Consider the following 13,831-nt stretch of genomic DNA (forward strand, 5'->3'; position numbering starts at 1 on the left):
TCTTCCTCACATACGTTAATGACCTCCCCTATTCAATTCCCAATATTTCTTTGTTTGCAGATGATACCACTGTCCTTGCTTCCTCCCCATCTCACACCACCCTGTACCCCAAAGTTCAGACCTGGATCAACGACATTGTTCACTGGATGAGCACTTGGTACCTTAAGCCAAATGTGACCAAAACCGAGCTCCTCCTTTTTCCCCCTCCCACAGATCCAGTGCCCATCTTCCACTTTCCCGATGATCCCGGTCACCCTATCTCTGTAGCGCCCCACCATAAACACCTTGGCATTGTCATAGATTCCGCCCTCTCCTGGCCTCACCATGCTGATCATGTGTCGTCCAAAGTATGCCGATCTGTCGGCATAATGTCAAGTCACTTGTCCCATTTGCCCAAAAATTGCCGGATTAATTTTTATAAATCATACATTCTTCCCCTCTTCACGTACGGCTTCCCTGCCTTGTCCACCATTAACAAAACCCACATAGGTAAATTAAAAGTTCTCCATCGCCGTATACTGCGAATCATATTCCGTACTGATCGTTATATCTCAAATCTAGACTTGTATGCTGCTGCATCCACTACCACTCTGCAACATTACCTTGATGCTTCCAAGTGCACCCTGGCACATTCAATTTTCCTTGACCAGCACCCTGCTCATTTACAGTCCCTTAACCCTTTACCGGCAGCCCCATACTTGAATGCGTCAACGTTGACGCATTCGACAGGCATACAAAACTATGCCTGGCATGACGGGAAGCATCAGCCCACGGGGATTTCCCGTGGCCCTCACACAGCCTAGGTATGATCCTATCGGTAGCTGAAGAGATCCACGCGTGTCCCATTTGATTTCATTGAGAACTGCGCGATCGAAAACTTACGGAAATACACGCGCGCCGACAATGCCGCCCGCCTCCGTCAAAACATCGTCAGGTGCATTTCTCTTGCGCAGTGAGTTCCTTTCGTCCTCGGATAACTTCTCCGACGACGACCTAGCAGTCATTCGCTCTGGGACCGACGACAGATAGAAAAATACTTCGTTCCAGCCGCCGGTGCAAGCGAATTTCAAATTACGGAGCGGTGCGCACGCCAAGCAAATTCGCACGCAAATATGGGGAGCGCCAGCCGCTGAAGATGATGTCGTCGTGATGTACCTGGAAGAATCTGATGGTGCTTATGGTGGGGAAGGCATGGAGAGCGATCCCCGTGTCGACAGTCTCCCAGAGACGGAATTTTAGCCCATCGACTTTCTACGTACTTGAGTGACGGCAGCGCAGCGCGGCGTGCGTGCGACCTTACGGACCTTTCCGACAGCGATTCTGGGGCGATGCTGCTCTCATTTGCGAGCGAGGCATGGCCACTGAAGTTTGTGATGGCTATGGCGTTTGTTTCCGCTCCGAAGTCGACTTGTTTTGGTAGTATCATGTCAATGTCGGAATTCTGACGATTTGCATGTGTACAATTTCCGTGTTTAGACGTAGAGGTGCCAATTTAGCAGCGTATGTGTGTGGTATGAGAAAATAAATTTTTCCATGGTCAAGAAGTAGTACTAGACTTCCAAGAAAACATAACTTGCACATACAAAATGTGGCCTCGTTGTGAGTTATTGGTATCGTTCTAAATGTTATGGATTTCATATACAAAAGTAACTTGCCGGTAAAGGGTTAATTGGTTCAATTCAGGTGGCACCACCCGAAGCTGCGTTTGTCTCCCCCTAGCTAGGTCTACCCCATTTGTAAATTCCCCTTTCTTTTCCTCCTACTCCACATGGCTCCAACTGTCTCCCAGTGTTAGACAAGCTCCAGATATGCCCAAATTCCGTACCCTCGTCAGACAGCACTTCAGTATCTCCCAGTAAACAAAGTCACAGTCACCACTTCCGCTGCATAGCTCGCTGAGCATCCCATTGCTTTGTAAGTTGCTAATCCCTTCCCACTTTGTTTACGTGCTCTTCATTTTCTTTTTTCTCTTCTTCCGTGGTTGGTCTCACCCTCTCCTCAATTCAATTGGCTGTCTTGACATGCCACGAGGTGCAGAAATAAATAAATAAATAAATAATAATAGTAATGAGAAATCTGGATCAGTATTGGTTTATATACTCACAAAGCAAAGTGTAAATACAGTGGTGTATGTGAACTGTGCAACCTAACCCGGCTGCATATGAATCATGTTGTGGTTAGGAGTCTAGGTTGTTTCTGAAAACAAGGTCATGATTCGGCGTTTTAGATTAGAACTACTACAATCCTAAACTCGGTATTTTGTTCACTACCCGGGACTAAGCAAGAACAACATTGTCCTTGTGGCTTGTCGTTTGTAGAGATTTGGCCAGTAATCAGATCCAGAATTTAAGTGATGGTGTGTTCTCTGGTCTAACAAACCTCCAAAGACTGTAAGTATTCTCAATTGCACCACTGAACGCAGGGAACAGTTGCATAACGTAGGGAACAGTTGCATAACGCAGGGAACAGTTGCATAACGCAGGGAACAGTTGCATAACGCAGGGAGCAGTTGCATAACGCAGGGAACAGTTGCATAATGCAGGAAACAGTTGCATAACGCAGGTAACAGTTGCGTAACGCAGGGAACAGTTGCATAACGCAGGGAGCAGTTGCATAACGCAGGGAACAGTTGCATAACTGTGTTTATATATAGTACTGCTTAATACGTAATGAACAAACCTGGAATATCTTTGAGTATTATAATCTGGAGAATGAAGTTGAAGACACCACAGCAGCTGTACTTGTGGTTGATAAATATGGTGGTAAAGACACACCTGGCAATATGGCGTTAAACACACGCCTGCCCACACATGCTCTCTAGGCTGCAAAGTTCTAGCACAGAGCTCTCCTTCTCACCACCACCACCATCAGTTCCCGCCTGGTGCCTAGTCGATGCATGTGTAGGATTCCCTTTCCTAATAGTAATACCAGACTATTCCCAGGTTTCATCAGACACTCAAACTGTTCATATCGATAGTAAAACTAAGGTTACTTGTCACAGAGGAGAGGAGAGAAAGGCAAGAAACACGTGAGCATGCGCGCGGCTTACAAGGCCAGAGATTCGTCACGTGGACAGGAGCAGGAAATACGAAATACAAATGTAAGAAAATAACAATCGTCAATAATCAGTGGCCTATACTACATGTTACTGAACAAATCAATGACTTCTCCAATCAGACTGTATTCAATATTCCATCTTCGGACAACAAGCACTAGCTCAAAAACACCAGCTTAGAGTTCAACACAACCGTTTTCAAACTCATCTGAAAACATCGTAAACACATCTGACCCAAAACAAAAAATGCAAATCACGAATATAGAACCAAAAGAACACCGTACGCACAGGTACGGGAGCACGCAGCTAGAACGATGATACATGTGAGACAATGGTGTAGTGATCAGCCAACAACGACCGCAAGTGCATTCATGAAACAGACAACTAGCCTAGCGGCAGACGCGCACTCATGCTTATGATACAAAGAACCAGCCACTGAGACAGTGCACAAAATAGCAACAAATAAGTAAACTACAAATGCACTACTGCACTAATACAAGGCAGAAACATGATGCACAAATTCGAACACACTAAATCGAACATTTCCTCCCTCTCGAACGAAGTCAACTGAGAGAGAATTCACACAGATATACGCTAGAGACTAGTAGCTAATTATCATATGAAAGACAACAAACTAATCTGCATTCCTAAACACTAGTGCCATAAGGAAACTCACATCAGAGTTCGTCATGCTCATTATCACGCTCTTTTCAGTGTGATGTCATACTACGGCAGACACTTCATCGACACCTTTAGAGCTGGTGGCGGGTACACTGGCCGGTGTAACTGCTTGCTCATCATCTGTAACTTCCAGTGGTATGAGGTTGTGCACCGCGCGTCGGTAAGTCTTCCCCTGGATCACGACATCCACGACTCGCACTACGCCGTCCGGACCCGGGAAGACTTCACTCACGCGGCCAAGAGGCCACTTTCCTCTAGGCGTATCTTTCTTCACAACGAGCAGCACGTCGCCAACCTCCACCTTGCGCTTGTCGCCACGCCACTTCGCGCGTACATTCAGCCGCGGCACGAGCTCCTTCAACCATCTTCGCCACACTTCCAATACCAGCCGTTGAACGTAAAGCCAGCGACGCCGCGGGTTGACCACCTCCTGACGATCGGCATTCTCTTCCATAGCTGTCCTCACATCCATGTGGCCGATAAGGAAGCTCAAAGGAGTCAATGGCCGTAAGTCGGTGGGATCTGATGACACCGTGGACAAGGGTCGGGAGTTGAGGAATGCTTCGGCGTGAACTAGCGCTGTCATGAGTTCCTCATCGGTAATGTCGGCACGTTGCAACACGTTCTGCAGGGCTCTCTTCACCGACTTGACAATCGCTTCGAACACACCACCGAAATGCGGAGATGCTGGCGGGTTGAAGCGCCAAGTCGCTCCGCGATCAGCCAGATTCGATTCAATCTTGCTGTTGTCCAGGGCAACAGCCGCCTCCCTCATTAGCCTCTCCGCAGCCACGAAATTCGTCCCGTTGTCCGAAACCACATCCATTGGTACACCTCGGCGCTTCACAAATCGGTCGAATGCCATCAGGAAGCCATCGGTGTCCAATGACGTTGCCATCTCGAGATGACAGGCTCTAACTTGCAGGCAGGTAAACACACAAACCCAGCGTTTCACCTGCGGTCGTCCACGGCCTTGCTTTGTGTAGAACGGGCCGCAGTAATCCACTCCAACCTTTGCAAATGGTTGAAGAGGTCCGCTTGTGCGGAAGTCTGGTAGCTGGCCCATGATTGGATGCGCAGCCTTGGCCCATGTGCGCTTACACCGCACACAATCATTCCGATGACGCTTCACGGCTGACTGGCCCTTGACAATCCAATACTTGACAGACAAGTTAGACAGAATGTGATTGACGCCCACAACATGGCCGCATCGGTCATCTTCGTCACTGACGATCAGCTGCGTGACGCGGTGCTTTGACGGTAGAATGACTGGACTCTGAACGCTCGTTGGAAGGTGATGGGCTGTACTCAGACGTCCACCAACCTGCATCATATCGCTCTGTGCATCGAGGTACGGCTTCAGGAACAGTTTGGATGACGGCTGACGAGCTGCTGTTCCACTTCCGAATGTGGAATCCTCCTTGAAGCAGAAGCGCCTGCATATCAGCTCGCAACTGAATCGCCTTTTCGTCAGACTTGCAGGACTTCAAGAGGTCGTCGACATAGAAGTTGTCTGCCACACTTCTCACGGCTTCCTTGGACGTTGTGTCAGCAAACCTATTCGCTGTTTCAAGCAGTGCGCGTCCTGCCAGGTATGGCGAGGCTTTGATGCCGAATACGAGCCTCAGGAACTCGAACGCTACGAGGTTGCCGTCCTTCTCCCACAGAAATCGATGATAGCACCTGTCTTCAGGTCTCAGCCTGACCTGCAAGAACATCTCCGAGATGTCTGCCGCAAGAGCCACGGCATCCTTGCAGAACCGGAGCAGAACATGGACCATGTTATTCTGCAACTTCGGCCCAGCGTACATCAGCTCGTTGATGCTGGGATGGGTCCCGTTTCTAGCCGCTCCGTCGAAGACGATTCTCACTTTGGTAGTTGCCTTGTCTTCTCTAACAACGGCGAAGTGCGGAAGGTAGTTCTGGTTGGCGCTGACAGACGGCACGTCTTCCAGAAGTCTGATGTAGCCTTTGCTAAGATAATCCTCCAAGACTGCCGCATACCGTAGCTTGACGTCTGGCTTCCTCTCCAGCATCCGCATGAGGCTGGTCAGCCGGCCATTTGCCAGTTCGAAATTGCTCCGAACCTCTGGTCCAGGTCCACCGCTGTGACACGGGATGCCGATCTGGAAACGCTCACCGTCATGGCTCAATGTTGCCGCTGTGAGGTCGTCCGCTGCCTTCTCGTCTGGAGTCATTGCGGGCGTAGGCGGATGTGGCTGCATTCCCACAGCCTCCAGACTCCAGAACTTCTTCACTAGCTCATCCAGCTCCTCCTCAGCTCCGGAGCTTTGAGAGACGCCGAGTAGAGTAGTGCTGCCACTGCTAGACTTGTTGACAGCATTTGGGCCAAACAGTACCCAACCGAGGCGCGTCTTCCGGGCTGTCGGGCCTCCCTCCGTGGGGCACGCACGCTCCTCAAGAGACGCATGCATCTCTGCCGCGTCTAATCCGATCAACAAGTCGACGGCAGTGCTGGGATCCACCATCGGTGGCAAGCTCTGCAGGTGGCTCCAGCTCGCCTTCTGCTGCTCCCACTCGACGGGTGGCACGGCTGCAGTGATTGTGGGTAGCACCCATGCCTCCAGCTTGCCTTCGTAGGAACCGTCCAGGCTGGCGATAACAAGGCTGGCCTTTTCCGTTTCCCCGACGATAGAGCTGCCTCCGAGCACCGTCGTCTCCATGCGACACTTCTCTGTCGTGATGCCGAGACTTCGAACAAGACCCCCAGTGACATGGCTGGCTGACGAACCCGAGTCCAACAGTGCTGTGGCTTGTGCTGCCGTACTGTTTCCGTGGACTGTCGTCTGAATGGTCATGAAGGCTATGGTGTGGTCGGCACTGGTTGTACAGGCACTGCTGCAGGAGTCTTTCTGCGTCTTCTCATCAGGTTGGCTGGCCTTCTTCTGCTTGTCGTAGTGCAGCAGACTGTGATGGCCACCTGGGCACTTCTTGCATCCGGCGCTCTTGCACTCCTTCGCAAAATGACCAGGCTGCAGGCATCGCAAACATAGCCCCACCAGCTTCGCCAGGTCCCATCTCTTCTGGACGCCAAGGGTCAGGAAGTTGGAGCAATCTGCAAGAGCATGGCTGCCTCGACACTTCCGGCACGTCCTCCTGTCAGAAGCTGCGGTTCTGGGCTGAGCATAGGCAGCTCTTGATGGTTCAGGCTCCGTCGGCTCGGCTGCCTGACTGGCGTTCGACACCAAGACCCTGTGCTTGCGCTGCTCTCTTTGAGCTGGCTGCTGATCACCGCCAGTTGAGAGGCGTGCATCAACGTGCCTCGACTGATTCACCCGTCTCATCAGCCATTGTGACAACTCCTGGGCATTGCTCCTGTTGTCGTCATGGCAATCCATGTAGCGTGACAGCATGCCACGTGGCAACTTCTGTGTGACCGCTATATACAGCTCCCTGCCTGGCTGCATTCCAGCAGTTGACATGTTCACAATGACATTGCGGAGCTTGACAGCGAGCTTTTGCAGCGACTCAGTGTCTTTCTCCATGACAATTCTGGGCAGACTCATGAGTTCCGTCTGCTGACGTTCTAGCTCGCGCTCACTGCTTCCGTACCAAGCTTCCAACTCCTCCAAGGCCGCTCTATATGCACCAGGCCCATCCAGCACCTCGCATAATTATCAGTTCCTCGGCCTTGCCACCATCTAGCGCCTCTCGTAAGCGAGCCATCTTATAATCCTCGGACACGGAGTAGTCATCATCCACCAGTCTCATAAATCTCTGGCGCCATCTTACGTAGCTCCTCTGCATGCCATCAAATCTGGGCAACTCCAGAGGCTTGACCTGATGTTGATTTATTCCTGCTGGTACTGGTACCTGCACTCTGTCAACCCAGTCTTGCACTCTCCTAGCACTGGCACACTGGTTGGCAGAAGGAGCCTGCAGTCTGGGATCAGCAGCCCTAGCAGTAGGAGTCTCAAAGTATGCACCACGTGCAGCGGCAGCCTCCCGTACAGGTTTGTGTGAGCTGGCAGGCTTGGACCTAGACTTGAATGCAGCTTGCACAGTGTTGGGTGCATGCCTGCTGTCACGGACACTTGAACCTGTCACTCCTGTGGTCAGCTCCGTGCTCTTGTCTGCACTCCGACTTGCACTGGTCTCAGCTGGATCACGAACACGTTCCCTGTCCCCCTTGTGCAACACAGCGGAACTCGGATCTTGAGCACACTGCAGTGACTGCACACGGCTTTCAACAACTACTTTTTTCTCGTCGCTTTTCACTTCATCAGCTCCGTTGGCTGCATGTTCTTCAACGACAAGCACTTCTTCCTCTACGTGCTGCTCTACTAGCACATCACTCCCCTGTAGTTCAACAGCTTCCATGGCTGCACTATCCAGCGGAGCTTGAGGTTGCTTGGGAAGCCCGGTGACACATGTTTTGAATGTCAATCCCGAACTTTCATCGACTGGTGAGCTCGACCGCGATGTCGATGAGAGAGAGACCTGCGCAGCCTCCATTTCCAGACGAAATATCCTTCTCTCTTGCTCCATTTTTTGCTCCAAGAAGGCTCGCTCCATGTGAGCCATTCTCAGCTCTGCCTGTACAACACTTGCTCGTCGCACCGACGACGCAGACGAGCTGATACTACTGCCAACAACACTGGCTCTGGTTGACACACTGCTTTCAGACACGGAGTCCACGTCCGACAGGCTTCCTGGGCTCAGACGACTTGCGGGTTCATTTCCCTCGTCCTGAAACCGTACAGGCAAGACACCTTGGTTGGATCGCGAACTTCTTCTTGGCGCAGCCATGTCGATCCGGCTCGAAGGACCATATGTTACTGAACAAATCAATGACTTCTCCAATCAGACTGTATTCAATATTCCATCTTCGGACAACAAGCACTAGCTCAAAAACACCAGCTTAGAGTTCAACACAACCGTTTTCAAACTCATCTGAAAACATCGTAAACACATCTGACCCAAAACAAAAAATGCAAATCACGAATATAGAACCAAAAGAACACCGTACGCACAGGTACGGGAGCACGCAGCTAGAACGATGATACATGTGAGACAATGGTGTAGTGATCAGCCAACAACGACCGCAAGTGCATTCATGAAACAGACAACTAGCCTAGCGGCAGACGCGCACTCATGCTTATGATACAAAGAACCAGCCACTGAGACAGTGCACAAAATAGCAACAAATAAGTAAACTACAAATGCACTACTGCACTAATACAAGGCAGAAACATGATGCACAAATTCGAACACACTAAATCGAACACTACACAATTCCCTCCTCTCACCATTCACGACCTCGTGAATAATAGGCAAGCAGGGCAAAAACAATTAAATTTTTACTAATTACGGGTATGCAATGACCTAACTACAAAACATAGTCATCAAATTTCGCAGGAGCAGTGCGGATCCGGCCTGATCGACGCACTCATACTGGGGTAGCAACAGGAGGAGGTAGGGGTGAGACGGCAACAGGCGGCGACAACGGAGGCGTACTCGGCACAGAGTCATCTGCATCATGGACAAACGACGGTAAGGAAACTGGTCACGATGAAGTAACTGGCTTCAAGCGATTGAAGTGAACAGTACGTTCAACTCCATTCAGCAATAACGTGTATGATGTCGGACCATGAACACGCACAAAAGTATGTGGACCAGACCAGAAACGATGAAATTTACGGTGCTCGCCAGCACGGATAACTGGATCATGAAGATATACTTGCTGACCGACAACATAAGGCTCACCATGAACGCGACGGTTATAGAACTGTTCTTGAGACGCATGAGCAAGATCAGCATTATGACGGGCTTCAACGTAAATATTCCGCAGAGAAGTGTCGAGACTACGGACATAGGTATGCATATCAGTGGAAGGTGGCGAAGGTAAATTGAACACAATATCAGCTGGTAACCGGACATCCGCACCATACAGAAGGCGCGCTGGACTGAATCCAGTGGACTTGTGCACTGCAGCACGATATGACAGCAAGACGAGAGAGAACGTTGCATCCCACTCCGTACTGGTTGGAGTAATGTGGGCACGCAGCCGACCTAAAAGAGTGCGGTTGACGCGCTCCACCAGACCATCGCCAGAAGGATGATACGGCGTGGTTCGCGTCTTGCGGATACCAAGGAGACAGCAGATATCCGCAAATAGCCGAGATTCGAATTGGGTCCCTTGATTTGAATGAAGCTGTTCAGGTGCACTGAACCGACTGATCCAACCATTAGCGAGAGCTGCAGCGACCGAAACAGCAGTGATATCGCGCAAAGGGAAAGCCTCGACCCATCGCGTAAAGTAATCTGCCATGACCAGAAGATACTTTTGGCCCTGTGACGTTTCAGGCAGAGGACCGACAATGTCCAAGGCAATAATTTCGAACGGATAACCGGCAATCATTGGCCAGAGTCTGATGTCATATATGGTCTAATAGAAATAATATAGGAACTATAGGTAAACAGTTTCCTCTGAGACAAAAATGCGATAATACTCATAAAAAGGACACACTTCAGGCTCATTACAAACATCTTGAAAGTTTTTGTCTTCACAAGTATACTTTCAAGCCTTCTCATCAGGTGAAATACAGGCAAGAGAAAAGGAACAGGAACAGTGGATTAAATACAGTAAGAAGGTGGTAAAACAGCGCAAAAAGAAAGAAAGAAAGAAAGAAGATAGCTAAAGTAAACAGCGAAAATTGCAATAATGACACAAAGGTGCAAATGCGAGAAAACTCAATAAGCGCGACATGTAGTGCGACAACAAGAGACAACCACTGGACATACATGTAACTAACGAGGTTTTGACGACCTACCTAACAGCCTAAGTGTGAATTTGATTTGTTTCTGTTTGCAAAGGTTGGGTTTCCTTGTGTGGATGTATACAGCTTCCAAAACATTCAGCAATCTAGCACTGCGTACACGTGACACAATCGAAAAACAATCATCCGAATACACAGCACGACAATCAGGATGCTCAAACAAATGACTAGCAATGGACGACTCATACTTATCAGAACTAACATCAGAACAATCAGCATGTGCGGTGGACACATCCGATTTCACATGGCTAGTCGAGTGGACCCTAGCCGTTGCCTCTGTCTGTGCTTTAGTCGCTGCCATCGCCGCCGTTGCCGATCTTGTTATTCTTCTGGTTGATGTGGTTCCTGTCACTGCCACGCACGTAGGTGTCTTGTCCGGTTGTTTTTCTGGTGGTCTAGTTAATTGTGAGGTGACGTTCCTTGGTGTTGATGCCGCTGCGTTGGACCATCTTGTACCAGGATGATTCTTTGCTGGACGTCCCCTCCGTGGTCGAGTGGATCGTGCGTGTTGTGGAATAAGGTGTAGCGGTGCGTGTTGTCGGATGCGTGCGTCCAGATGTTGAAGAGTCCTACCTACATATCGGCTCTCACATTGCCGACACTCGAAGTGATAAATCAACTTGGATAATTGGCCTGTAGGTAGGACGTCCTTCCTCACCGTGAACGCACGCACCGTGGAGTAGATGAAGCGAATATGAACATTATGGTAATTGGACTCCACGGCAGACTTAACCCGACGCTGAACCATACGTGATACTGACTCGCCCTTCCACGGTAAACATAGGTATACTGGATTAGCGGAAACTTCAGCATTCTTCTTTGGACTGGTCTCAGTTACATACTTCACAATAACAGACTCGGGGTATCTCAATGGATACCCCGAGTCTGTTATTGTGAAGTATGTAACTGAGACCAGTCCAAAGAAGAATGCTGAAGTTTCCGCTAATCCAGTATACCTATGTTTACCGTGGAAGGGCGAGTCAGTATCACGTATGGTTCAGCGTCGGGTTAAGTCTGCCGTGGAGTCCAATTACCATAATGTTCATATTCGCTTCATCTACTCCACGGTGCGTGCGTTCACGGTGAGGAAGGACGTCCTACCTACAGGCCAATTATCCAAGTTGATTTATCACTTCGAGTGTCGGCAATGTGAGAGCCGATATGTAGGTAGGACTCTTCAACATCTGGACGCACGCATCCGACAACACGCACCGCTACACCTTATTCCACAACACGCACGATCCACTCGACCACGGAGGGGACGTCCAGCAAAGAATCATCCTGGTACAAGATGGTCCAACGCAGCGGCATCAACACCAAGGAACGTCACCTCACAATTAACTAGACCACCAGAAAAACAACCGGACAAGACACCTACGTGCGTGGCAGTGACAGGAACCACATCAACCAGAAGAATAACAAGATCGGCAACGGCGGCGATGGCAGCGACTAAAGCACAGACAGAGGCAACGGCTAGGGTCCACTCGACTAGCCATGTGAAATCGGATGTGTCCACCGCACATGCTGATTGTTCTGATGTTAGTTCTGATAAGTATGAGTCGTCCATTGCTAGTCATTTGTTTGAGCATCCTGATTGTCGTGCTGTGTATTCGGATGATTGTTTTTCGATTGTGTCACGTGTACGCAGTGCTAGATTGCTGAATGTTTTGGAAGCTGTATACATCCACACAAGGAAACCCAACCTTTGCAAACAGAAACAAATCAAATTCACACTTAGGCTGTTAGGTAGGTCGTCAAAACCTCGTTAGTTACATGTATGTCCAGTGGTTGTCTCTTGTTGTCGCACTACATGTCGCGCTTATTGAGTTTTCTCGCATTTGCACCTTTGTGTCATTATTGCAATTTTCGCTGTTTACTTTAGCTATCTTCTTTCTTTCTTTCTTTCTTTTTGCGCTGTTTTACCACCTTCTTACTGTATTTAATCCACTGTTCCTGTTCCTTTTCTCTTGCCTGTATTTCACCTGATGAGAAGGCTTGAAAGTATACTTGTGAAGACAAAAACTTTCAAGATGTTTGTAATGAGCCTGAAGTGTGTCCTTTTTATGAGTAATATAGGAACTGTTTGGCATACAAGAATCCGTACGCAGACTGTTAGCTGTTAGCATGGCTCAGTGGAAGGTTGACCTTTGGAACGGCACCAACAACCTGAGATCGGGATGCCATTCAGCATGGGATTTTCCAGGGGGACTCCATATCCCCACTGCTGTTCGTCATCTGCCTCATACGACAACTCCGTTCAGCTCTTAATGGCCACAACATCATCACATCCATCAACACCTGGGCTGTGGCTTTGATATGGTATAGTAGTGGTATCTTGGCATGGACGCAGGACGAGTTGAAATCTGCTGACCGAAGAACGCGAAAGCTTATGACTATGCATGGAGCTCTCGATCCACGCGCTGATGTAGCCCGTTAGTATGTCAGTCGCAAGGAGGGTGGACGTGGTTTGCAAAGTATCCATTATGTTGTCACCATGGAGAAAAGCAAAAAAAAGCAATTTGCAGCGTTATGCGCTTCAGTCAGATGCGGAACTCATGAAGCTTGCTGCACACATTCTGTTGCCACATCTGGATGCCCCACCGGACACGTCACAGGTAGTAAAGTGCGGCTTCAAAAAGAACATCTCTTGGCGTGCACCCAGGAACCCTTGCACGGGTAGTTTGTCCGGCAAACAAAACAACTGACCAACGAGACCACCTGGAGTTGGCTGACAAAGGCTGGTCTGAAGACGATCACAGAGCGCTTGATCATAGCGACACAATACCAGGCCTTGGCAACTAACCTGCTTAAGGCCCAAATCTTCCATCAGGGCGGAATCCCCCTGTCTCGAATGTGTGGGAAGGCAGGCGATCGGCACTGACTTTTTCTTTTGACCTTTGTTTTCCATTCTTCTCCTATGCCCTCATCATTTGTTGGTATAATAATAGGAATGGAGACACAATCAAGAGTTCAGCTTTCTGTGTGGCGGGGCCATTGGGACAACAACGCTATTTTATTATGGCACGCTTTGTATTTGTTGACGCCGAGAACTTTGAGGTCGGCAGAGCCGCCTGGCCCCACCAACATTTCTCGCACATATCCGAGAATACACGGAAAGTTGGGTGTGGTCCTCGAAAGAGTGCTCAATGCACCGGTGTGCAGAGCTTCTTACAAAAAGAATGGGATACGGAGCTTGGGTTGGCTGTGACTCAGAGTTTCACGCCTGTCTCGATCATCAGACAGCAATGATAACAAAAACTCAATGAATGTTCTTGATATAGTGTGGTAAGGTGCT

At 49.3% G+C, this 13,831-nt stretch overlaps 1 protein-coding gene across 1 annotated transcript; it reads right to left on the reverse strand.

Moving 5' to 3' along the window:
- Positions 1–4,959: 4,959 nt before the first annotated feature.
- On the reverse strand, positions 4,960–7,263 carry LOC135810610 (uncharacterized). Its single transcript, XM_065324103.1, has one exon. The coding sequence runs from the start codon at positions 7,261–7,263 to the stop codon at positions 4,960–4,962; it is 2,304 nt and encodes a 767-aa protein (XP_065180175.1).
- Positions 7,264–13,831: the final 6,568 nt, after the last annotated feature.

The sequence above is a fragment of the Sycon ciliatum genome, chromosome 2 (assembly GCF_964019385.1).
Source record: "Sycon ciliatum chromosome 2, ocSycCili1.1, whole genome shotgun sequence".
NCBI lineage: Eukaryota > Metazoa > Porifera > Calcarea > Leucosolenida > Sycettidae > Sycon > Sycon ciliatum.